General features: G+C 39.0%; 5 protein-coding genes and 1 long non-coding RNA gene across 10 annotated transcripts; 3 read left to right on the top strand and 3 right to left on the bottom strand.

Moving 5' to 3' along the window:
• Window positions 1–175: 175 nt before the first annotated feature.
• On the top strand, window positions 176–6838 carry LOC105683899. Of its 3 annotated transcripts, XM_048659814.1 has the most exons (17): window positions 176–310; window positions 400–636; window positions 858–2556; window positions 2662–2853; window positions 3014–3124; window positions 3213–3315; window positions 3437–3659; window positions 3738–3863; window positions 4087–4185; window positions 4293–4460; window positions 4565–4693; window positions 4777–4935; window positions 5048–5154; window positions 5265–5458; window positions 5913–6082; window positions 6232–6396; window positions 6501–6838. In XM_048659814.1, exons 2-17 carry the CDS (start codon window positions 436–438, stop codon window positions 6741–6743), a joined length of 4089 nt encoding a protein of 1362 aa, XP_048515771.1. In that variant the 5' UTR covers window positions 176–310; window positions 400–435; the 3' UTR covers window positions 6744–6838. The 3 variants fall into 3 exon arrangements, 2 of the variants coding, with proteins under 2 accessions (XP_048515771.1, XP_048515770.1); XM_048659813.1 differs by having other exon boundaries at window positions 858–2853; XR_007279947.1 differs by lacking the exons at window positions 6232–6396; window positions 6501–6838 and having other exon boundaries at window positions 858–2853; window positions 5265–5807; window positions 5913–6054.
• On the bottom strand, window positions 4850–5397 carry LOC125502101. Its single transcript, XR_007279948.1, has 2 exons — window positions 5185–5397; window positions 4850–5083 (listed from the first exon to the last, which is right to left on the bottom strand). It is a non-coding gene; the product is annotated as an uncharacterized LOC125502101 (long non-coding RNA).
• Window positions 6839–8939: 2101 nt separating the features above from the next.
• On the top strand, window positions 8940–11826 carry LOC105683931 (cytochrome P450 9e2-like). 2 transcript variants are annotated; one of them, XM_048659401.1, is made up of 2 exons: window positions 8940–11035; window positions 11132–11826. In XM_048659401.1, exons 1-2 carry the CDS (start codon window positions 9722–9724, stop codon window positions 11357–11359), a joined length of 1542 nt encoding a protein of 513 aa, XP_048515358.1. In that variant the 5' UTR covers window positions 8940–9721; the 3' UTR covers window positions 11360–11826. The 2 variants fall into 2 exon arrangements, with proteins under 2 accessions (XP_048515358.1, XP_012252348.2); XM_012396925.3 differs by having other exon boundaries at window positions 8941–10570; window positions 10655–11826.
• A 1013-nt stretch (window positions 11827–12839) lies between these two features.
• On the bottom strand, window positions 12840–16311 carry LOC105683898 (alpha-protein kinase 1-like). Its single transcript, XM_048659400.1, has 4 exons — window positions 15172–16311; window positions 14097–15097; window positions 13967–14018; window positions 12840–13673 (listed from the first exon to the last, which is right to left on the bottom strand). The coding sequence occupies exons 1-4, from the start codon at window positions 16171–16173 to the stop codon at window positions 12993–12995; spliced, it is 2736 nt and encodes a 911-aa protein (XP_048515357.1). The 5' UTR covers window positions 16174–16311; the 3' UTR covers window positions 12840–12992.
• A 1277-nt stretch (window positions 16312–17588) lies between these two features.
• LOC105683910 (metallophosphoesterase 1) lies at window positions 17589–19580 on the top strand. Of its 2 annotated transcripts, XM_012396894.3 has the most exons (9): window positions 17589–17778; window positions 17863–18011; window positions 18086–18297; window positions 18406–18573; window positions 18642–18724; window positions 18794–18916; window positions 18985–19007; window positions 19092–19125; window positions 19188–19580. In XM_012396894.3, the coding sequence occupies exons 1-9, from the start codon at window positions 17680–17682 to the stop codon at window positions 19359–19361; spliced, it is 1065 nt and encodes a 354-aa protein (XP_012252317.2). In that variant the 5' UTR covers window positions 17589–17679; the 3' UTR covers window positions 19362–19580. The 2 variants fall into 2 exon arrangements, with proteins under 2 accessions (XP_012252317.2, XP_012252314.2); XM_012396891.3 differs by having other exon boundaries at window positions 18985–19125.
• Window positions 19581–19989: 409 nt separating this feature from the next.
• Window positions 19990–23510, bottom strand: LOC105683908 (transmembrane 9 superfamily member 4). The gene is made up of 10 exons (XM_012396887.3): window positions 23264–23510; window positions 22846–23081; window positions 22615–22761; window positions 22393–22548; window positions 22034–22314; window positions 21741–21959; window positions 21510–21667; window positions 21180–21439; window positions 20906–21089; window positions 19990–20813 (listed from the first exon to the last, which is right to left on the bottom strand). The coding sequence occupies exons 1-10, from the start codon at window positions 23264–23266 to the stop codon at window positions 20574–20576; spliced, it is 1884 nt and encodes a 627-aa protein (XP_012252310.1). The 5' UTR covers window positions 23267–23510; the 3' UTR covers window positions 19990–20573.
• Window positions 23511–23589: the final 79 nt, after the last annotated feature.

Genomic DNA, 23589 nt, shown 5'->3' with positions numbered 1-23589 from the left:
AATGCTACTTTCCAAAGTACACTGGACCTGCCAAAACCGATCACCTAAGGTATAATTTTGAATCATGCTAATTTTCACTTCTTGCTACAACCTTGAACAATTTTCCATATGTGGTTTAGAGATAACGTACAATATCAAAAGTGGACCTCTTTACCACATCCTGACTATCAGGGAGAGGGAAGGAAAAAGAATTCAGCCTTATGTACAGTGCGAACGATCTCCTGGACGAAAACTTTGCAGTAAAGTTAGAAGACTGAATCTACCTAGAGTAGCAAGTCATCTGCCTCCATCGTTTCTACCTTTTACACAGGTAATGAGCTTACTCGAAATGAAATACCTCGATCATAATCAAACAATATAATTTATCATTTACGTGTACATTGCAAATTGTGTCCCTAGATATTTTTCCATCATCAACTCAAGACTTTATTCGTGATGCCGGTCCGGGGATCGTACAACATATCCGGTGCAGGAGAGGCTACTGAAGAAGTACCAAGATCTAGTCCCCGTGAAAAATATTGGATACTCAAGCTCGTCACATTTATTGTGCTTTCCATTGTGATCGTTACACTTTGTCTCATTTGGAGTCAATCCAACAATGGCGAAACCAAGGATCGGTATGAGACTGCAAAACAGGTAAGGAATACAAGCGCCAATTTAATTCGCTTCATACGCATTTATTCATCGTGCGAACAACAAACTAACTAAAATAAATTTATTAAAAAGTATCAAAGGCGAGAAAAATTCTAAAGTCAAATTTCATGTTGAAAATAAACATAAGGAAGAGCGGTTGTTTTCAAAAAATCACCACTTGATTTTCTATGCCTATCGTAATTTCGTTCGAATACTTTTTTTAGGTGAGTTCTGCGTCTGAACAATTACCTGGAGTTTCCGATTCAAGTGGCAACAATTCGGAGAAATCGCAATTAAAGAAAATAGAAACGGTTGAGCCGCAACTGGATAACACAACACGGGAAACACAGACACCAGCAGAAAATCATCCTGTCATGGCCACAACAAACGTGAATATATCGAATCGATTTGGAAATGTAAACGAGGTTGATGAGGATGGTGAACTGGACAATATCGGCCAAAAGCCTGGTGTTTCACGACCAGTTACTCCGGAGCAATCAACAAAAACCGTGACAATGTCATCGTATTCAAGTGGCTATTCCTATGCAGCCGTTGAAAATACAACAATCGCAGCGGCAGAAGAATCCGATTCATCATCTTCAACAACACCGTCATTACGAGAATCTCAAGATCCAGTCCCCAACGCCCCTGCAGCCGTTGAAAATAAAACAATCGCAGAGGCAGAAGAATCCGATTCATCATCTTCAACAACACCGTCATTACGAGAATCTCAAAATCCAGTCCCCAACGTCCCTGCAGCCGTTGACAATACAACAATCGCAGCGGCAGAAGAATCCGATTCATCATCTTCAACAACACCGTCATTACGAGAATCTCAAGATCCAGTCCCCGACGCCCCTGCAGCCGTTGACAATACAACAATCGCAGCGGTAGAAGAATCCGATTCATCATCTTCAACCACACCGTCATTACGAGAATCTCAAAATCCAGTCCCCAACGTCCCTGCAGCCGTTGACAATACAACAATCGCAGCGGCAGAAGAATCCGATTCATCATCTTCAACAACACCGTCATTACGAGAATCTCAAGATCCAGTCCCCGACGCCCCTGCAGCCGTTGACAATACAACAATCGCAGCGGTAGAAGAATCCGATTCATCATCTTCAACCACACCGTCATTACGAGAATCTCAAGATCCAGTCCCCGACGCCCCTGCAGCCGTTGACAATACAACAATCGCAGCGGTAGAAGAATCCGATTCATCATCTTCAACCACACCGTCATTACGAGAATCTCAAGATCCAGTCCCCGACGCCCCTGCAGCCGTTGACAATACAACAATCGCAGCGGTAGAAGAATCCGATTCATCATCTTCAACCACACCGTCATTACGAGAATCTCAAGATCCAGTCCCCGACGCCCCTGCAGCCGTTGACAATACAACAATCGCAGCGGTAGAAGAATCCGATTCATCATCTTCAACCACACCGTCATTACGAGAATCTCAAGATCCAGTCCCCGACGCCCCTGCAGCCGTTGACAATACAACAATCGCAGCGGTAGAAGAATCCGATTCATCATCTTCAACAACACCGTCATTACGAGAATCTCAAGATCCAGTCCCCGACGCCCCTGCAGCCGTTGACAATACAACAATCGCAGCGGTAGAAGAATCCGATTCATCATCTTCAACCACACCGTCATTACGAGAATCTCAAGATCCAGTCCCCGACGCCCCTGCAGCCGTTGACAATACAACAATCGCAGCGGTAGAAGAATCCGATTCATCATCTTCAACCACACCGTCATTACGAGAATCTCAAGATCCAGTCCCCAACGCCCCTGCAGCCGTTGAAAATACAACAATCGCAGCGGTAGAAGAATCCGATTCATCATCTTCAACAACACCGTCATTACGAGAATCTCAAGATCCAGTCCCCGACGCCCCTGCAGCCGTTGACAATACAACAATCGCAGCGGTAGAAGAATCCGATTCATCATCTTCAACCACACTGTCATTACCAGAATCTCAAGATCCAGTCCCCAACCCCCCTGCAACTGTTGAAAATACAACAATCGCAGATGTTGAAGATATCGAAACATTCAAAGGTAGACAGCTGGCGAGCAAAATGATTTTCTACATGAACCACTCGGCTAAACCGTGCGAAGACTTCTACGAATACGCATGCGGAAACTTTGAAAATAACCAAATCATAGCTGGGAGTGACCTCCAACAGGACGCAATTCGACGAATATTTGGTGGGCGCAACCGTTTTTTTCATTTCTGCATGATCTATACAAGGCTGAAGAGCAACATGTAGTTGAATATAACTTCATATTGTCCTAGCTCTTCAGATAATTCATGATTAATGTACAAGAATATTCAATGTTTGATTTAATTCATGTCATTTGTCCACAGATGAAGCTGAGAAGCACAGCGAAAGACCTGAACTAGCGCCGTTCATTAAATACTACAGGAACTGCATTTCTTACGAAAAGAATCCGAATCAGACTGAGAAAATAATTCAGGGTAATTAAGCCTTGGAAATTGAGTACTCGTCTAGCGACCTCGTACTTTCCATAAGTCGACGTAATGCGACTGACTCGTTCTTTTTCAGCAAAAAAGGCCCTAACTGAGATCGGAAAATTTTACAGCCGCTCAGAAACGATGGATAATTTCGATATTACGGATATACTGTCCAAACTTCTCTTCAGAAATAGGTAAGTTAAATTCTACACGAGATCACAGATTTTTCGCATCTTCTCAATTCGCATCATTACCAAGAAACTCGTTTGTCTACCCAAATGAATCCTATATTTATATAAATCTTCACTTTTGGAGCGCACCGTTATTCGACATCACCCTTGACGTTTCTGCCTCCGACGGATTATGTGATGACCTTCCGAGCCCCGCGTCGTTCACTCTCAAGTTGGGACCATCCGATCTCGCCGATAGTTTTTTTATGCAGAAGCAGGCGCAAGACTGTTACAATGAACAGAAATTATCGATGAAAAAAGAGGACGTAGATCTGGCAGAGCAATATCTGAACTCCAATCATTGCAGGGTATAGAAAATGGCGAGCAGGATCTTTGCTCCATTGAACGCTTGAAAGGGTGATGATCGAAGTATTGCTTTTTTATAGAAAACCATCCTCGCAAATTATCTCGCATCGGTCAAAGAAGCACTGAAAATGTTAAATGTCGACACGGAAGTAGTGACACAGACGGCAAACGAGTTGAAAATAGCATTACTTCAACCTTTCTATTGGGTACGTCATTCCTGTTAGTCGAAGATCGCCCGAAAATGGAAATCGATTTTTCAGTAGGCACAAATTTCTCAATGAGGCGGTTTGCTAGATTGCCTGACCGTATAGACGATGTCGCAACAAAGTGCGTACATCTAGAATGAGATTTTCATTTTCAATATGATCGTGCGATTCAAATATTGAATAGCCCTATCTACGGTTCATCTATATAAAATCGTAATCGCAGCAATATGGAGATAAAAGAAATACTAAAACGACTTATGCAAAGAGGGACTATTCGCGGATGACGATTGTCGAACTACAAAGAAAAATAACCCCATCATTCGTAAGTAGCACTTCGAAACACCCACCAATGACGAGCATGTCATCATCTTCGCGTATACCGCCCCCCAGCATCTAAAAATGGTCTTACTTTCGTTTTTTCATTTGCAGCTCAATTGGAAGCGCTTAATCAGAATTCCGGAGGATGAGACGTTGGAGATACAGGTTTATTTCAAGAATGTTGTATTTCAGGGATTAGAATCATTGTCAAAAAACGCGAACAAACGGGAACTCAACAATGCTCTACTCGCAATTTATGCCCATAAGGTTTATCAAGAGGTGAAGTCTGTCATCCAAGCACTGTCTGAAAAACTTTGCATCAATTTATACTGAGCTATGCAGATTCTTGCAACCTCTCATTTTCACAACCAATCTCTTTACAGTTAGTCCTCGAGCATCCTGACGTTGATGAATATTGCAAGCAACTTACAACGAGCCTCATGAAGCCGCATGCGTCAATGCTATACATGTCATCCTTTGGCCCTGAAGATCTTGAGGCCATGAATGCTACGGTAATCGGAAAAAAGTCTTTCGGTTTTTCGAGTTCATAACTGGATCTTATCTGAATAACCGAACGTTTTCTACTAATACACAGGTGATAGAGATGTTCACGGAGTTGAAGAAAACCTTCGAATCGGGTCTGATAAGAGCAAAGTGGCAGACGGATGTAAAGAATTCCAATTTAATGAAGAAGCTTCGCGGTCTGTCGATAGCATTACCGCAAAAGTCGAATTATCTTGACAACTGGTCGGTCGTAAGTACTGTAATGAAGGCAGCTGACGATCGCCTTAGTTTGGATGAAATATTGTAGAAGAACAGAAGGTATAGACTGAACTCATGAACGTGATCTTCTTTTTCTCGATAAGGAGCTGACTGGTAACCACTTTGAAGATACGATAACACTGCAAAAGAATTACAGAACGTCAATGTACCAATTGCTTCTGAATGGCGCTGAAATTAAATCTGAGCAGATGTGAGTCTTTTGGCGTTTGCATATACATACTGAAAATGAATGCAGCTTTCGAAATGTTTTACCGACTTCGTTCATTGCGGTGTGCTAAGACAAAAAACATTTGTATTTAGTTGGGCGTACTTCGCTTCGCCCTACCAGGCGACCAGTTTGGCGATACACGGACTAAACAAGATCGTCGTTCCGTACGCCGCCATCGACTGGCCGACCGTTTGGAGCGCTAAGACCACATCCTCGAAGCACATGATAACGGCTACGCTTGGAACCCTGATTGCGCGGGAGATCGCCCATCACTTCGATCTTACGGGTACGATTTGACTTGATCTCTTTGGAATGAGACGTAGTTGAATCAAGGTTATTGTAAAACTATTGGAAATGTGTAGCAAAAAGGCGCCAAGTACCGAATTGAAAAACTTCTATCAAGTTATGCAACGCTTTGTCAAAATGACACCGACTACGACAAGGTTCTGGCAATCGTGCGTCATAAAGTCAGACATCGCGCATACAATTGCAAATTTCGAGTGATCATTAAACGAAGTGCATATTGGCCCAGCCCGTCACACACATTCTGTCAACCACTAGTTGCATTCGTGTCGCAAGCTAAATTATTTAAAAATTAACCTACGAATGATCAGATGGATTGCATCGCAACAGAAGTTAATACGATCTAAATAGTTGCATTACAAATAGTATCAAGTACTTCAAACTAGCAATTATCTCAATTTCAATATATAATTTTTGTACTCCCTTCATACTTTTAGGTATAAAGTTCTTAAATGGCCACAAGGCCACGAGCGATGATGAATCATTGTTCTGCGACGACGATCAAGCGTTTGAAATCTTTAAGAAATACATAGAAAATGTGACAAGTTGCCCCGGAACGAGCGGCAACGTAAGTCTACCGACAACTGGACAGACTATTCAATACCAGGTCAGTACCATTATTGCAATGAAATATTTCTTACATGATTGTAACGGCTACATATACCTTCAAAATTTAGACACAGTGATTGGTTTGAAACCTCGTAGTTCCTGGTAGTTACCGACGTTCATCATTGTTTATTATCTATTCATTAACAGATACAACCTCTCAGTGAGAACAGCCGAGTTGCAGACGCTATAGGTCTGCAACTCGCCTACGACACGATGCAAGGCCTATCTTCCGCGCCCAAAAATAACCTTCTCCCGTGGCTGTCGAATCAGGATACCAATGAGGACAAGCAGTTCTTCTTAGCCTATGCTCAGGTACTTTCTATCTAGATCAACCTATCAATTTTAAGAATTCGAATTAAGAATAAGTGTAAGAATTCGAATCCACATTTGACTAATCACATGGTTGTTCTGTACAGTTGCATTGTTCGAAGATCCCTCTGACATCTTCCTTTGTGTCACTTTTCGAAGATGAAAATTTGCCGAGCCGTTTGCGGATTCTGATCGCAGCCTCCAACAACAATTTATTAGGATCGGCCTGGAACTGTCCTACAGGTTCTAACGTTCATCCGGAAGAAGTTTCAAGTATTTTTCCAAAATTGGTAGCAGCGCCTGGTACTGTTAACACAACCGCTCAATCGGTGATGAGTATCGCTTATTGAAATCGACCGAACACAGCCTATTCGCTCTGATAATTTACTCAAATCTTATTAAGTTACGGACGGAAATCGATAAAATAACAATAATTCAAATTATCGTTTGAAATGATCGAGAGATCTCAATTTTTCTGCTCCAAATGGTGAAAGATTGCCGATAACTCGATCAATTTATAGAAAGACCAGTTTAGCTCTCGAATTCGGATTCCTAGGATTAATATACATTGAAAAGTGCCATACAATCAATTTTAGAAAATGTTGGGTCTTTGGATTTGTGAGATTTTTGGGCCAAGAATAAAGTATTTTTGAAAGTAATCGTATGGCACTTTTCTGACCTATTTTGACCTCAGAAATCCAAATCTAATGAAAAATTGATCTATCTACTGAATTGACCGAGTTATCGCCATTTTATCGGTTTTTTTACAATAAATTTGAGGATATCTCTGCGTCAAAATATTCGAATTTCCCAATTCACCAGCGAACCCGAACTTTGCTGGAATCAGCGTAGCCAGCAGCCTAGCAGTTTGTTGTGAGTCGTCACCTTGGGGGCTGAGCAGAGGTGACGCCCCAAAACAAGACCCCTCGCTCGTGGCTACCTGACTCCAGCAAAGCTCCGGCTCCCTCGTAGACCGAGAAATTCGAATATTTCGACCCATGCATTGATTGCGACGAATCAGAGTGGATCTACGACTAAAACCAATCGATATGTCTTATAATTTTTCTGCTCCCAACAGCGAATAATTGATGATTACTCGATCGATTGCATGAGTAGATGATTTTAGCTTTCAGATTTGGATTCCTGAGCTGATTACACTAGAGATTACCCTTGAAAAAAGCCAAGAAAAAACTGATTTTTGGGCAAAAAAACATCGATTTTTGAGCAGAAAAAAATCGATTTTTGGGCTAAAAGTAAAGTGGTTTAAAAATTGATTGTATTACACTTCTCTGGCGTATTTTGTCCTCAGGAATCCGAATCTCGACGAAAAATTGACCTATCTCTAAAATTCACAGAGTTATCGCCAATTTTCAGCTTTTTGGGGTGAAAAATAAAAAATTTATTTTTTAATCTATATCAATGTAATTTGAGCTCAGGAATCTGAATCCGAAAGAAAAATTGATCTATCTTCAAAAATGACCGAGTTATCGCCGAAATATCGCATTTTTCTGCATAAATTTGAGGATATCTCGAAGGGAAAAAATCGTAGCTCAATTTGGACAAGGGATTCGTTTTCCTGAGGTCAAAATACATAAGAAAAGTGCCATACGATCAATTTTAAAAAATAAAAATTTTTGGTCAAAATTTGAAAAAATCGTAAGGGGTACACCTTGGAAAAATCTCAAATTTTGACCAAAAATTTTTATTTTTCTAAATTGATCGTATGGCACTTTTCTTATGTATTTTGACCTCAGGAACACGAATCCGTCGTCTAAATTGAGCTACGATTTTTTCCCTTCGAGATATCTCCATTTTTATGGTAAAAAATGCGAAAAAATGGGGATAGCTCGGTCATTTTTGAAGATAGATCAATTTTTCTTCCAGATTCGAATTCCTGAGCTCAAATTACATCGAGATAGACAAAAAAATGAATTTTTTATTTTTGACCCCAAAAAGCTGAAAATTGGCGATAACTCGGTCAATTTTAGAGATAGGTCAATTTTTCTTCCAGATCTGGATTCCTGAGATCAAAATACGTCAGAAAAGTGTAATACAATCAATATTTAAACTACTTTGCTTTTGGCCCAAAAATCGATTTTTTTCTGCTCAACAATCGATTTCTTTTTGGTTTTTCAAGAGTAATCTCACGTTTAATCAACTCAGGAATCCAAATCTGAAAGCCAAAATCATCTACTCATGCAATCGATCGAGTAATCATCAATTATTCGCTGTTGGGAGCAGAAAAATTATAAGACATATCGATTGGTTTTAGTCGTAGACCCACTTTGATTCGTCGCAATCCATGCATGGGTCGAAATATTTGAATTTCTCGGTCTACGAAGGAGCCCGAATTTAGCTGGAGTCAGGTAGCCACGAGCGAGGGGTCTTGTTGTGGGGCGTCACCTCTGCTCAGCCCCGAAGGTGACGTCTCACAACAAAGCGCTACGCTCCAGCAAAGCTCGAGTTCGCTGGTGAATTGAAAAACTCGAATATTTTGACGCAGAAATATCCTCAAATTTATTGTAAAAAAACCGATAAAATGGCGATAACTCGGTCAATTTAGTAGATAGATCAATTTTTCATTAGATTTGGATTCCTGAGATCAAAATACGTTAGAAAAGTGTCATAGGATTGATTTTAAAAATACTTTTCTTTTCGCTCAAAAATCAACTATTTTTCGGGAGTTCTATGGGTTTCTCATAGATTTTAATGACAGGAATCCGAATCTGGAAGCCAAATCTGTCTATCTATAAAATTCATCAAGTCATCGACAATTTACCGATCTGAAAAGTAAAAAATCAAAGATATCTTGATGGGATTTATAGTTAGCTCAATTCAATCGCCGCATTTTTGTTCCTCACGCATAAATATACAGGTAAAGGTGAAATTGATTCTTCGAATACTTAACATTTTGCCTCAAAAAATTCCATCCTGAGCACCGAAGGGTTTACTTTTCTGTGCCTGTTATTTTGCATTCGACCAGCTATTGCGACGATATCGCTATACTAGATCGATACAGTAAAATATTACTCTGCCCAGCCGATATTATTAAAAGAATACTAATTGTGATGTATACAAATTGAAAGTCCAGGTAAAACAGCTGCGATTGGAAAAGTTGTTCGGATGAAATACACTGTCGTACATCGATTATACGTATAAACACACACGTTCCACGCATAGAAGCTCAACTGTGCAAATCAACAGATAGAATTTCAATGTCAATGACGTTACGAAAATTGATAAATTGCGAAATCGCTGTTCAAACTTAGACCAGCTGCTGACTTTTGACTTCATAAAAGAAACCTTTGGACCCACTGGTGATAAACGTATGTATGCACATGTGTACCGGATAATCACACGAACATATTTTATCTCACAGTCAACATTGAGCTGCGCGTGTGACCATTCACGCTTAGAATTTTCAATGGATTTAATTTATTTTTTTGCTGCTTTCGGTGTAATATCAACGGCCATCTACTTCTATCTCACATTTTGGTACGGATATTGGGAGAATTATGGACTGCCTGTTCCATATGGGACGCTACCAGGCCTGGGAAACATGTACCCGGTGTTATTTCTGAAAAAGAATCTTGCACATTTGGCGAAAGATATCTACGAACAAACTAATGGCTACAGTATGGCAGGATTTTACGACTACAGGAAACCCTCGCTGATAGTAAGGGACCCGGAATTGGTAAAGTCAGTCATGCAAGGTGATTTTTCGCATTTTCATCAGAATGAATCTCGCGTGGACGCAGAACTAGATCCGTTAATATACACGAATCCAAGTTTCAGCTTTGGTACGCAATGGAATACTTCCAGGAAACAATTGTCTTCGGCACTCACCCCTGGAAAAATGAAGAACATGTATCAATCGATCGATGGCGTCTGCGCTAAGCTGGTGGATTACCTGAATCAAAAAATCGCCGAAGCAAAAGATTCGGACGGCTTCGAGGTGGAAGGGAAGGAACTATTTTCGAGGTTTACCGCCGAGGTTGTTGCAGTTGCAGCGTACGGTGTAAATGGTGATTCTTTCAATGGTGTGAGAAATGGAATTTTCCGAGAAATGGGAAAATTAATGTTCGAGCCCTCGCGATCGAAGGGTTTAAAACAGCTCGTGGGATTTACGATCCCGTTTCTAAGGAAACTGTTGAGAATAAGTTTCATGCCATTTGAAGTACGCGTTTTCTTAATAAGAGTTGTAACCGAAGTACTGCAGTATAGAAGAACTAATGGAATCCAAAAGAACGACTTTTTGCAGCTGATGATGCGGTACCAAGAGTCTGGGCAGACGGACGCCGGATCTGGTGAAAAATTTGACGACATGAGCATCGTTTCTCACACGACCGCGTTTTTTTTAGATGGATACGAATCGACAAGTATTGCCATAAGTTTCTTTGCCCATTTATTAGCACGTCACCCCGATGTCCAGCAAAAAATACGCAACGAGATTTTTACCGCTGTAAAAAAACATGACGGAATAACGTACGATGCGCTACAAGAAATGGTTTACCTTGAACAGGCGTTCAACGAATCGTTACGGCTTTTTCCTGTCTTGGGAGTTTTGAATAAAGTTTGCACGAAAGAAATTCACCTGAAAGGATCGGATGGACTCAACTGTCGAATCACTCCAGGAACGACGGTACGAATACCCGTTTTCGGACTCCACATGGATCCCAAATATTGGCAAAATCCAGATCAATTTCAACCCGAACGTTTCTCTGAAATAAATAAACAGAACACACACAAGTACGTTTACCTACCTTTTGGCGAAGGACCCCGTATTTGTGTCGGAATGAGAATTGGCATCCTGCAAGCTAAAGCTGCGATTGCGACGACCCTCAAACATTTCACCTTAGAATTTTCAACGAGAACGAAGCTACCCGTAGAGTTGAGTCCGAACTACTTCTTGACATCAGCTGCTGGTGGGTTATGGATGAAAATCAAACCAATTTCTAATGGATAAATTTCAAGTACGAGCAGATCATGCGGTAATCCCAGCGACAACAGTATTTTGCTTTTATTTTTCTATTCCACCCATCTCATGTCAGCTCTACTCAACGCATGGAACCGATCTTGTGTAGAATCGATTAAATCTTGCACAAGAAATATGGGTATGCATTTGTTATCACCTATGTTATCACGTAGGTTCGAGCGCAGTTTACGTTATTGATTGTATTACGAACGGATTACCGATGGTATTTGACGACCGAAGGCCTTTTATTTTATTTTCTTGAGTGCTTCCCTAATCATCTTTCGCAGGAAAGTATTTACCAAATATAATAATCCCAGAAATACATGTGTATATACGGCGAATTTTCCACTTTGAAAAGCGAAGAAATTGTAATATCTTTATAGTTTTCAGTCGTTGTTCAATTTTGTAATCAGGTTCTTGTTTCCATAATCAAAATATAATGAATCACTGCCTTGTCATCATTCGTTATTTTTACCCCAATTTTCCTGAATAGACAGGCAAAAAAATAGATCGGAAGTAAAAAATCTCAAAGGAAAATCCGGCCGAATCAACTGAATAGATCTTCAATGCACTTAACGATCATTATTTTATAGATAAGGATTCGAAAATATTATATGAGAAAGATGAATCACAGATTACCTACCATGAAGCTTACTAGCTTTTTTCTATTGCTCCCTTTTCTCCAAAATTTTGAATTATTGTCTTTCCCTCTCTTCCTCCCTTTTTCTCTCTTTTCTTTCTGCTTTTCCCTCCTAATTCTACCACTTATAGTTAAAATATTTGTCTGCTTGTACGATTGATTTTTGCTTCCCTTCGTTCTATGAGGAAAATCTGAAAAAAAATCCAATCCAATAATAATTGATACAAAATAAATAATCTACATATATACCAGGTATATAACAATTTCACGCCATTTAATAAGAGTATGTATGTGAGTGTGTATATACATATATACATATATGTATACATATATGTATATATATATTGGTTTTTATCCTCAAAAATGGTAATAATTATACAATATTAATAGGAATAACAAACATATTGATGATCATAATAATAATATTAGGAATAAATTGTAATATTCGTGTAGTAAAAAATAATCTATATCCATTTCTCATTTACTTTGTTTTCTTTTTAAGGAAAAAAAATCGTATGATGGGTGAAAAAAGCAGAAAAAGAGAGATAGCAAAGGGGTCGTAATAGAAATGATGGTGATGATCATAATAACACTACCTATCAAGAATAATAATATCATCTAATTCTATACGTATAATATAATAAATCTCATTATTTATATAAATTTCTAAAAATTGTTTCAAGGTATATACAACAATTATATCTATCAATTATTATTATAATAATGCGTATGTATGTAGGTGTTGTATGTACTTGTTGAGTATATAGCATGACGATTGAAAACCTATTCTTTTTTTTCTTGTATTCAATTTTTATACGGTGTGCATAATGGTATTTTGAATTGTGATATTTCTAACTGTAATTTACTCATTTTTATTTATTCAGCATTTTATGATATATATGTGTGTATGTACGCACGCGTGAACACCCGCATACACACACACACACACACAATAAGTAGTATTTACATACGTTGGGAAATAATTTATTGAATAGTACCGACAGGATTATTCTTGGCATTGCTGTTTGAAGTTGGGTTTAGTTGTTGTTGCGAAGGTTGTTGGGGTTGTTTCTGTTGTGGATGGTGTTGTTGGTGCTGTATCTGGTGTTGTTGTTGTTGTTGTTGGTGGTGCTGTAGCTGATGCTGCTGCTGGTGCTGCTGTTGTTGTTGGTGATGGTGGTGATGGTGATGGTGGTGTTGCTGCTGTGGTTGTTGTTGCGGTTGTGGTTGTTGATGGTGATGATGCTGCTGTTGTTGTTGAAGGTGTTGTTGTTGTTGTTGTTGTTGTTGTTGTTGTTGTTGTTGCTGCTGCTGCTGTTGTTGTTGTTGTTGTTGTTGTTGTTGTTGTTGCTGTTGTTGTTGCTGTTGCTGTTGTTGTTGCTGCTGCTGTTGCTGTTGCTGTTGCTGTTGCTGTTGCTGCTGTTGCTGCTGCTGCTGCTGTTGCTGCTGCTGCTGCTGCTGTTGTTGTTGAGGCTGTTGTTGAGGTGGTAATTTTGTTGTAGACTGTGAACTTAGCTGGGATAGTATATCAGGCGTTGCGTGAGATTTTAATAACGAATTCTCTGCTTCCAGGTGATTTATTCTGTCCATTAATTCTGCGATTTTTTCCTTGAGCACCTCGACCTCTTCGCGAACAGCAAACATCAGGTGACTCTTTACTAAATCCTGTAAATTTCAGTGAACATAAGAACATAGATTATAATTCATTAATAAAAACAGGACAATGGAACCTCCCGTGATTACTTATGCCCTATGATTTTGGAAACAAAATAACGATACTTCTTCAGGATTCGAACTACGTAAACTAAATTGGATGTCAGAGATGAAACCAGCGATCTGAATGTCGTATAGTCGAATTCTAAAATTAGTAACCACTACTTCCAATGAGGGCATTAATTAACGATTCTATTCTAGGACAAGGTCTGAATTATGGATAATGCAACATAAAAATTTCTTACCATAGCTTGTTCTATTTTATTATCAATGGCTACGGCGCTGGTCCCAGACATACTGAAACAGAACAATAGATCAGAATAAGTATCTGAATTTACTAAAACAAAGAAAATTTTCACACCTCAGATAATATACCTTTCATTGTCTTCTAACGCATGATGTTCATCAGAACTCTGAGTAACTCCTGCCAATGATTCTAAGAGCGTTGCATCAGCTGACTGTGTAACAGCTGCAAGAATAGCTGACGTTGGATCTTGCTCCGTATCTGAATGATGGAAAGTTGTCCCTCCTGTACCTCCGGGAGCCTGCTGCAATCTTCCAATAACATTTTGACAGCTTGCTCCACCGCCCGAAGGTTGTTGCTGCTGCTGTGTCTGCATTTGACCCTGCGGCATGATAGGTGTAACCGAAGGGTGCATCTGACTGCTAGGTTGTTGGTTAGGCCCACTGGGCTGAGGAACTGTGTGAAGATTTTGAACACCAGTTTGCTGTATTCCAGCCATTGTTGCTAGAGGTTCGGTTCCCTGAGGTGTCAAAGATTGTTGCTGGTGCTGGTGTACATTACTCACTAGAATATTTTGGGGCTGGACAGCTGCCGGTGATGAGGCAGACTGAGAATGAGAGACACTTGGCTGTCCGACGTTTTGACCAGATAAAGGCTGCGGGGGCACTTGTGAAGAGACTGTCACATTGTAACCATCAGTATTTTCGTTCATCTGACCATTTACGCTATTATTATTAGCCTGCTGCTGCTGCTGCTGCTGTTGTTGTTGTTGTTGTTGTTGTTGTTGTTGTTGTTGATGATGTTGTTGTTGTTGTTGTTGTTGTTGTTGTTGTTGTTGTTGTTGTTGTTGTTGTTGTTGTTGTTGCTGCTGCTGCTGCTGTTGCGTGATTATCGGTATCGTACCCTGTGGCATGCTCTGTGGTTGACCCAAATTGCTTTGATGTGAAGGTTGCAGGTTAGCAGGCAGCGTTGCACCCTGTCCTCCGCCAACTCCTTGCTGCTGTTGCGGGTTTTGTTGCTGCTGCGGTTGCAGCTGCTGTTGCTGCGATATCTGCGGTGGATTAGGCTGAAAATATTGAGGAGGTAGCTGCGCCGTGGAATTCTGCTGCTGTAACGGCGACTGATTCTGAACCTGAAAATCATTTTCAGGTTAGTTTGTTCGATACCTTTAATCTTTCAGTATCTCACCAACAACTCTTTATCTACCTGCGATTGTTGCACATTGGTGCCAAGAACCGAATAACCACCACCAGGGTTCGCATTACCCCTTTGATTTCCCGTAGACTGTGAAATCTGTCCATTTGTATCTAGACCAGAACTTTTAGTGCTCTCTAAATCCGTCACATTTTGTGGTTGCTTTATAGCATCAGGCACAACAGCCCCGCTGTCCGTGATACCATAAGAAATGCAGACCTCATTAGGTCCAGAAACTCTAACAGAATTAATAGCAGTGGATTGATTTACAGAGGTATGATCGAGATAATCCATACAGGTCCATCTTCCACGTTTAAATGGCTCAGTACTTTCAATTTTCACAACTTTGAACCTTTCGTTTCTTCCATGAGAGTGAACTTCTCTAATGTCTGTATCCTGTTTGGTGTTGCTAGAGAGAAGGTTTATTATATTGTTATCAGTTACTGAACTAATATCCAGAGTATTGATGCTGTTGTCATTGACAGAATTATTAACGTTGTTCCCTTCAGATGGAACTATCGCCAATCCATACTGTGAACTTGTTGGAATAACCGGTGCCGTTCCCAAAGCTGCATTACTGGTATTAAAAAACACATCCTCTTTTGAAAATGTGTCTTCCGAGTAACTTGGAGTTTCGATATCTATGTCAGTTAATCTCGAGTGTTCAACGGAATTATCTTCCGTATGTGACTCGTCAAGATCATCGTTAGAATCCTCTCCAGCGTCGTTGCTCATACGACATCCAACGGTTACACTTGTTATCTGAAAGGACGAGGTCTTTTTTCTGCACTGATTATTGAGAATATTCTGCTGTGTGCCCGGGAGAATTGAGGCTGATACATTATTCTGCGTTGTCTGGTTAGTCTGAAGTTGCTGCTGCTGAGGTAAATGCAGCTTGTGATCAGAGAATTCCCCGATCCTAATTGTCTCCGTGGTGGTGCGGTGTATAGGATTAGTTGACTTCTTGCTGTCAAGTAGTTTGTTATGTGACTTTCTGTGTACATTATCTGCCATTATTATTATAATCTTAACATCCACTTCCCATTATACTATATGAGTGCTCCAAACAATTACAAATGTAGGAAACCATCAAATTTTTCTTCGGTTTGCTTTCTCCACAGTTGAATATTTCCAGTACCATTTTATAATAATTTTTAGTGGTATCGTCGTCAATAAATCATTCAGATTTTCTCCGCGGGTGGTAGGATTTTGTTGTCGTCACTCTATCAGCCCGTTAATTTTCACCCTCAAATGATTACCAAATTTTTTTATTTTTTACCTCATATTTATTATACGGAATACTATGTGGATTCTAAGTTTATCGCACATATTGACAGGTGATTATCATATTATTATTCCATATAGATAAATCTACACCATTATTTCCACACGACACAGCGAACCATTTATTAGATTCAAAGCCTTGGATTAAGATGATCTCTCGCGGTTTCGTCTGACGGGAATTACGACCCCGGTTTAAACCGTTCTAGTTTCCTCTATTATTTGGTATTTATATATACTTTATTTTTATTTCCGTTCTTTTTGGTTCCGTTCTTAACCCTTTACATTTCGTGTGATCTGTGTTATATACATATATATATACTTTTTTTTGATTGGTTGGCTCGGAGGTGTAACATCGTATTATAATAATGCATGTATAATTCCTTCTTACATATATATTATTACTTTCTTTTCTCTTCTTTTCCTTCAAATTAATACCCTATCTTTTTTACTCTTCAGCATTGTTTCTTATTATTTTTACTGACGTATTGAGCAGGCGTTTAATATGTCATATACTGTTTTTACATTCGTCTTTTAAATTATACTAATAATTCTCAACTACCATCTCTTCTATTCCATTACAGCAGGTGAGCAGTTTAAAAATGGCTGCCATGCACTTATGCTCTATGCCTGGCTCTGTATGCACTACAAGACAAGCACCGAATATTTCATACATTGTGGCTGGTAAGTCTATCCCATGGACGGTCTATCTGTTTCATGAACTCCTCTGGAGTTCGGAGTCGGACTTAACAGAAAAACCACAGAGTTGCAGTGATCATAATCCAGTAAAGAAATTCTCTATTATCCACCGAATTAAATTTATAGACCGACATCCGCTATGTATAAATGTTTTTCACAAAGTTTTTCCAGTTTTCAGTGAGCGGAATAAAAATTTTTTCGACTGAATTGGATGCAGAGTCGTCTTTTTCCCCTTTAACTCTTTGCAGTGTCGGTGCAGACGTTGGTAGATGTTTTTTTCTCTTTCTTACCTCTGAGCAAAAAAGAAAGACAAGAAGTTGCACGACCAATTCAGTTCCCATCGAAAACACACTGTTCATGATTAAGTACCTTTCTTTCCAAGTCCCTGTTTCGAAAGGACTAGCAAGTGACTGTCATCACGTGAAAAGAGATAAGGGATTGATCACATTTGATAAGATTGTTATATGATTCTTCTAAAGACAATTTCTTCAGCTAAATTCATGTTGGAGCCATTCACCCTCACAATGTTATAATTCAACAATGAGATCTTTTAATCGCTGCCTAATCAAGGCTCTCCTTGCAGCATCAAGCATAATTTTTTTCTGTGAATACCTCATGTACTACGTGGTGCTACTACAAGTTAGTACATTTATATTTGAAAAGATGTTAGTTTGCACGATTTTTATACATACTTATATGTAAGACTGTTCATTTGCCTTTTAGTGTCGATGGCCGGATCTTGATCATGGAAAAATTGATCCTGGCATTACTCTCACTGATATGGAAGATACAACACCTGTTAAGGTAATGTTTTTATCTGACACTCACCTGCTGGGATCCTTGAATGGACATTGGTTCGACAAATTAAGAAGGTTGGACATATTCTAACATTTCTAGTGATTTTAGAACTCATCTAGGTTGTATTGAATACACTTTTATATTTTAGGGAATGGCAGATGTACAGAGTTTTTCAAACGACGATGACGATCCATAAGCCTGAAGTGGTGTTTGTTCTAGGAGATATATTTGATGAGGGGCTTTGGTGCAGTGCCGCAGAATTCAATCGTTATGTAACAAGATTCAATTCGCTTTTTTATGTGCCTAAATCGACAAGGATTTATGTAGTAGCTGGGAATCATGACATGGGTTTTCATTACAGTAAGTTTAATGATTCTATGTATTTGAACAATATCAATGAGGCTTGAAGATATCATTATCAGGTGAATCCTCTGGCAAATGGCTAACCCGGTGAATATTTAAATGTAGAAATCATCCCTTACTTAAATCAAAGGTTTGTTAATGGAATGAAAGCGCCAAACGTAAGAAAAATCAGCATTAGAGGCAATCATTTCGTTCTTCTGAACAGCATGGCTCTAGAAGGTGACGGATGCTTCCTTTGCAGACCCACGGAAATTGCCCTCGATAGAATTGCTAGTAAGTTTTTTTAACCTTTTGCAAATTCTTACTGTTTATCTTGCTGCATCACATCTTATTTTTTTCAGAACAATTACAATGTACAAAAGGGATTGGCAGCTGCAAGGTGAACGACATTCTGAAACAATATAGCAGACCAATTATTTTACAAGTAAGTATTTTCATCTGATATGATAGCCTTTGAAATCCATTGTTTGAACAATTACATTTACTATTAAAGCATTATCCAATGTATCGTGAATCAGATGAGATATGTCATGAATTAGACGAAGCTCCTCCTCAACTGAAGGATGTAAAATTTCGAGAAAGATGGGAATGCTTGTCTAAAGAAGCCTCTGAACAGGTCAGTACTGCTATAGTCTCAACAATTATTGTTACCGAAGTTTCTCTATGTGAAATCTCCATTGTTAGCTGCTTGACGTATTGAAGCCAAGGTTAGTAGTTGCTGGTCACACACATCATGGCTGCCGCAGGATCCATAGAGATAATACTTTGGAATTTACCGTTCCTTCTTTCAGTTGGCGGAACAAAAATAATCCTTCATTTCTCATGGTAGGTTCAAAAACTGTTTTCTATTAGTGGGAATCTTTGAAATTTCTTTATTATCGTTTCAGGGAGTTTTTACGCCAAATAATTATGCAGTGTCAAAATGCTACATGCCTCTGGAAACAACGATGATCGGAATTTACGTTCTGGGTATAATTTCCATTGTCATTTACCTCGTGCTGCAAAACCGGAAGATATTTTTCCGTTATAGATTCGCAAAGCTCATTTGCGAGAGACCATAATTATGAAAGACACTTTACAAGCTGAGTAAGTCAACGACACGGTTCGATAGCATTCATAAATGTTCTAATCATGTTTCAAATATTTTTTTACTGTTTATCCATCACTTCGGCGGTTATACGGCTATATAAAAAAGTGATGAAAGACGGATAACGTCGACCGCAGTACTGGGTTCCCATATCTTTAAAAGAATAAATCGACCTGTAATTCTTTATAAGAAATCATTTTCTTCTTTATAACCAACCAAAACAAAATCGTGTCTAATTGACTCAGAGTTAAAGATAGTAGCAAAAAGTTTTTTAAATAAAAAAAATAGAAAGACAGTTGAAGTAAATACAAGAATTCTGTATAATCAACGCTCTACATTTTACACAAATTTTCGAGTCCTATGAACGCCGATAACAGCTGGCGTATATTAAACCTACTTATCCTTATTTATGCTTACATTGCTAAAATTTGAAATTGATTAATTTACATACTATTTATCACTATTAGTATTGTTGGGATTATTACTACTACTGCTACTACTACTACTATTACTACTACTACTACTGCTACTACTATGACTACTACTAATACTAACAACAATAATAACAGTAATAATAATAATAATGTTGATAATGATTTTAATAGTAATATTGTTGTAAGGTCTGGGGTCGGGATCGTCAACATTATTTTATATCTATACTACAGAGCCGTCAGAACACCTTTTTCTGCTTTTTTTTTAATAGTTTCTTGCTGTTGAATTTTGAAGAACGAAATATCGAGTTTGAACTCCGTTGTTTTCAATTAGCTGATTGCGTGTTCATCATTTACGTTAGAAAAACATGGTTTTTGTATTACTCTTTTGGTACCGGAATGAAAATATTATTTTACTTTCACGCGACGAGATAAGAATTTGCTTATTACAATTTATTTCAGTTATTTAATTATTTATTTTTTTTTTTTCAAGAATAGAACAACAAGATTGAAGTAAAGCCTAAAATGTCGTAAGGTTATTGTGTAGAAGTATTTTGTACACACATTTATACGGAGAAAAAAAAAATCGTTAAGAGTGAAGAAAAAAGAAAAATTAGGTAGAACCAGCCTGTGTAAGTTTTGGTTACAAAAAGTTTCCTTACCAGGGACGAAATGCTCATTTCCATAATCTCATGAGGATTATTTATTGTGTCATTGAAGTGCTTGAATGCAAGCGACACTATTTTTCATTATGACTAGTCTATCTTTACAGCGGCGTAGATTTTTCCAATAAAGGAATACGCTGCAAAGAATCCAATCGTTCCGGTAAGAAGCCAGAAGGTCAGTACCATCAAACCCGTGTAACCGAAGTACATCAAAGTTGGCACTAATTCAGTTATTTCCAATTTAGTTACGAAATAAAATACAGAATACGCCAAAACATAGACTGCGGAGCCTCCGCTCACTATAAAACTTCTCCACCACCACCTGTAGTCCTGTAAATATGTGAAAAAGCAGCGTTTATTTATGTTTTTGATGATAGTTTCAACGATTAGTTTTGGTAAGGGAGGTAATTTTTTTGACTCACTTCGCCACAAAGCTGAAAGTAGACCATCACGATGGATATTTGGGAGCACGATATGACGAGTATGCAGAAAACAAGAAACAGAAAACCGAATAGGTAATAAAATTGGTTTTCCCAGAGCGCGGTGAGAATGAAAAATAGCTCTATAAATACCGCTCCAAAAGGCAGAATTCCTGCCATGAGTGTGCTGGAGAATGGTAACCATAATTAGAATCTTTGCACACCAAGTATTCCCATTCAAGTTTAAATGTTGAAAATGAATCTTATTTGTACTCACCATAGGACTGGATTCATGTACCAGAGTTGGTCAGGAACTTGTCTTGGGATCTGATTTGTTCTTACAGGGTGTGTAAAAGGCTGTTTCCTATATCCAAAGAAATAGCCAAGATAAACAAGTGGCAGAGATATTCCAAACCAGAGACAAAGTAACGAAAGCATGGTTGTGAAGGGTACTGCTCCTGAACTGTGTTGTCCCCAGATGAAAAAGTTCAAGAAGAAACAAGTCATAAAAACTATTCCCGGGTAAAGTGTTGCTGTCTGAAATTGTTATTTTTTTCATTTCATAGGATGATGAAACTGTGGATTTCAGGTATATTTAGAAACTTACTAGCAGCGCAGCTTTTTTCCACTCTCTTCCTCGCATCGTTTTGTACAAACGTGCTGAAAAGTAGCCGGCTATCAAACCGGAGAAAACGTACAAGAATATTGCGCAGGTTCCAAGCGCCCCTCTGCTTGCAGGTGAGAGCATTCCAAGCATCGCAAAAACTGTAAGAATATATTGCAACAACGTATGTCGAGGTTTTGAAAAAGCAGAAAACTTGTTCTTAAATATTCTTACAAATGGTGATCAAAGTCATAAAAAATATCTGTATTCCACTTCCTATGACAGCAGCGAATAGCCTTGAGTTCGTCGGAGGTCTAAAAACATCCCCGTGGACAAGTTTCCAACCAGTTTCTTCTATTGCTTCATCTAAGCCACTCAAACTGTCACTTTCGCCCGCATTGTACCTCGCTATGTCACGTCTCAGGGTCCGCACCATGATCATAGTAAGTATTCCTTGAAAAAAAGTTTTTTATATGTGAAATCGCTCTCTACTGGAAGTATGATGAAATTCAAATGTTTTGGCTTACCGGAGAGAAAAAAAACGACAACTAGAGAGTTTATAATAGAGAACCAGTGGATCTGCACATCGCTCATGCCGAGATAGACGTCCCACCTACTTGCCCAACTTACTGCGGACTCCTGCCACTCAACTGAGTAAAGAAATAAGAGCCTGGTACCTCCTTTGTTTTTGACAAACTGTGGCTTGTAAATTTCTGGGATAGCACAAGTGGTGTCCCCTTCAAACGACAACTGGTCGACATCAACGGAATGTGCCTCTACCTCAAATCCGACAACTCTGAAATCATTTCTGCAAAAAACGTTGATTATGATTAATGAATGCCTAAAAATGTTTCAGACGTCAGGAGAAAGCTAAAAATTTGCTTACTCTCCATGTTTGTGGAAGCTAAGGATAAGTTTCAAATAGTTGTTGATGTAAACCTGGCCGTTCTTAATCCCTCCAAGCCTGTATCCGTGCTGAACAGCAACTTCTCGAGTTTCTGGATGAACCTGTCTCGTTGCAGCAGGTAGATTATCAATTAGTCTGAAATGTTAGTCATTTTATCGATCCAGGCATTAAAAAATTTACTTCCAGTCATAAATAACTTACAAATGAACTGAATACTCGTGCTGAATCCGTTCGATGACACGCTGCGAATCTTCCTCATTCCACGTCATTCGGTTACTTGCAGTGTGACAGAGCAATTGGCAGGACACATCTTTATGCATGGAAACGATGTAGGGAGTGTTTACCACCCTGTTAAAGACACAAGAACAGAGCATTACTTGGATGTTGATGCAGCTACAAGAATGTCAATGTATCGATGTTTCAAGAACGTACCTATCACCTCTAAGGACCTCTCCAAGATTTTCAGATTTGTAAATAGTGCCGTTCTTAGGTAAGCAGAATGGTAAGGAGTAATAATCATAAGGTAACTGCGTGTGGGTACTCGTCATTTTGACAGCTTTTACATCGATCTGCTGACCCTTGGCAAACTCTACAGGTGCAACACCTGGTATATAAAAAGTGTCGACTTGGAGAAAAAGACACGATATCACCCACCATTTTAACCTTTCCTGTTGACATAAAAATATCAAGGTTGATATTGGGTTTTTAAAAGCTTGCTTAAAGTATCAATGAAGCTACAATGAACAGAAATAACAAAAAAGTTAATGTGCTAGAGCTTTTCTATTCATCAACCAAAGGTGAACATTAATTTGGGGGTCTATAAAAAATTTGGTTATACTTTCGTACTCACCATTGTGACATTAATTTGGATTGTTTTTTAATAATGGCATAAGGCGCGCCACGCCGACCCTTCTTTATTTTCAATTGGTCTCACGTCCAAAATCATAGAACTTTTCAACACCGATTGGGAAAGAACGTCTCGTTGTCAACGTATCGAGGCGCTTAACTTATAAGTACGTATGCATATGTATTACGACTCCGTACAAAATTCCCTACCCTATAAAACTTTTGACTATGTTCAGGCTAGATGAAGAAAAAAAAAGAAATAGCAAAAGTAAAAAGCAAAAGTGCGCGCACCGCGTCGCCACGGGTATGCGCGTTGGAAGCGCGTTGGTG

The sequence above is a fragment of the Athalia rosae genome, chromosome 8 (genome assembly GCF_917208135.1).
Source record: "Athalia rosae chromosome 8, iyAthRosa1.1, whole genome shotgun sequence".
Taxonomy (NCBI): Eukaryota; Metazoa; Arthropoda; class Insecta; order Hymenoptera; family Athaliidae; genus Athalia; species Athalia rosae.
Note: the sequence above shows the minus strand (reverse complement) of the source record. Positions and strands in the feature narration are given on the sequence as shown.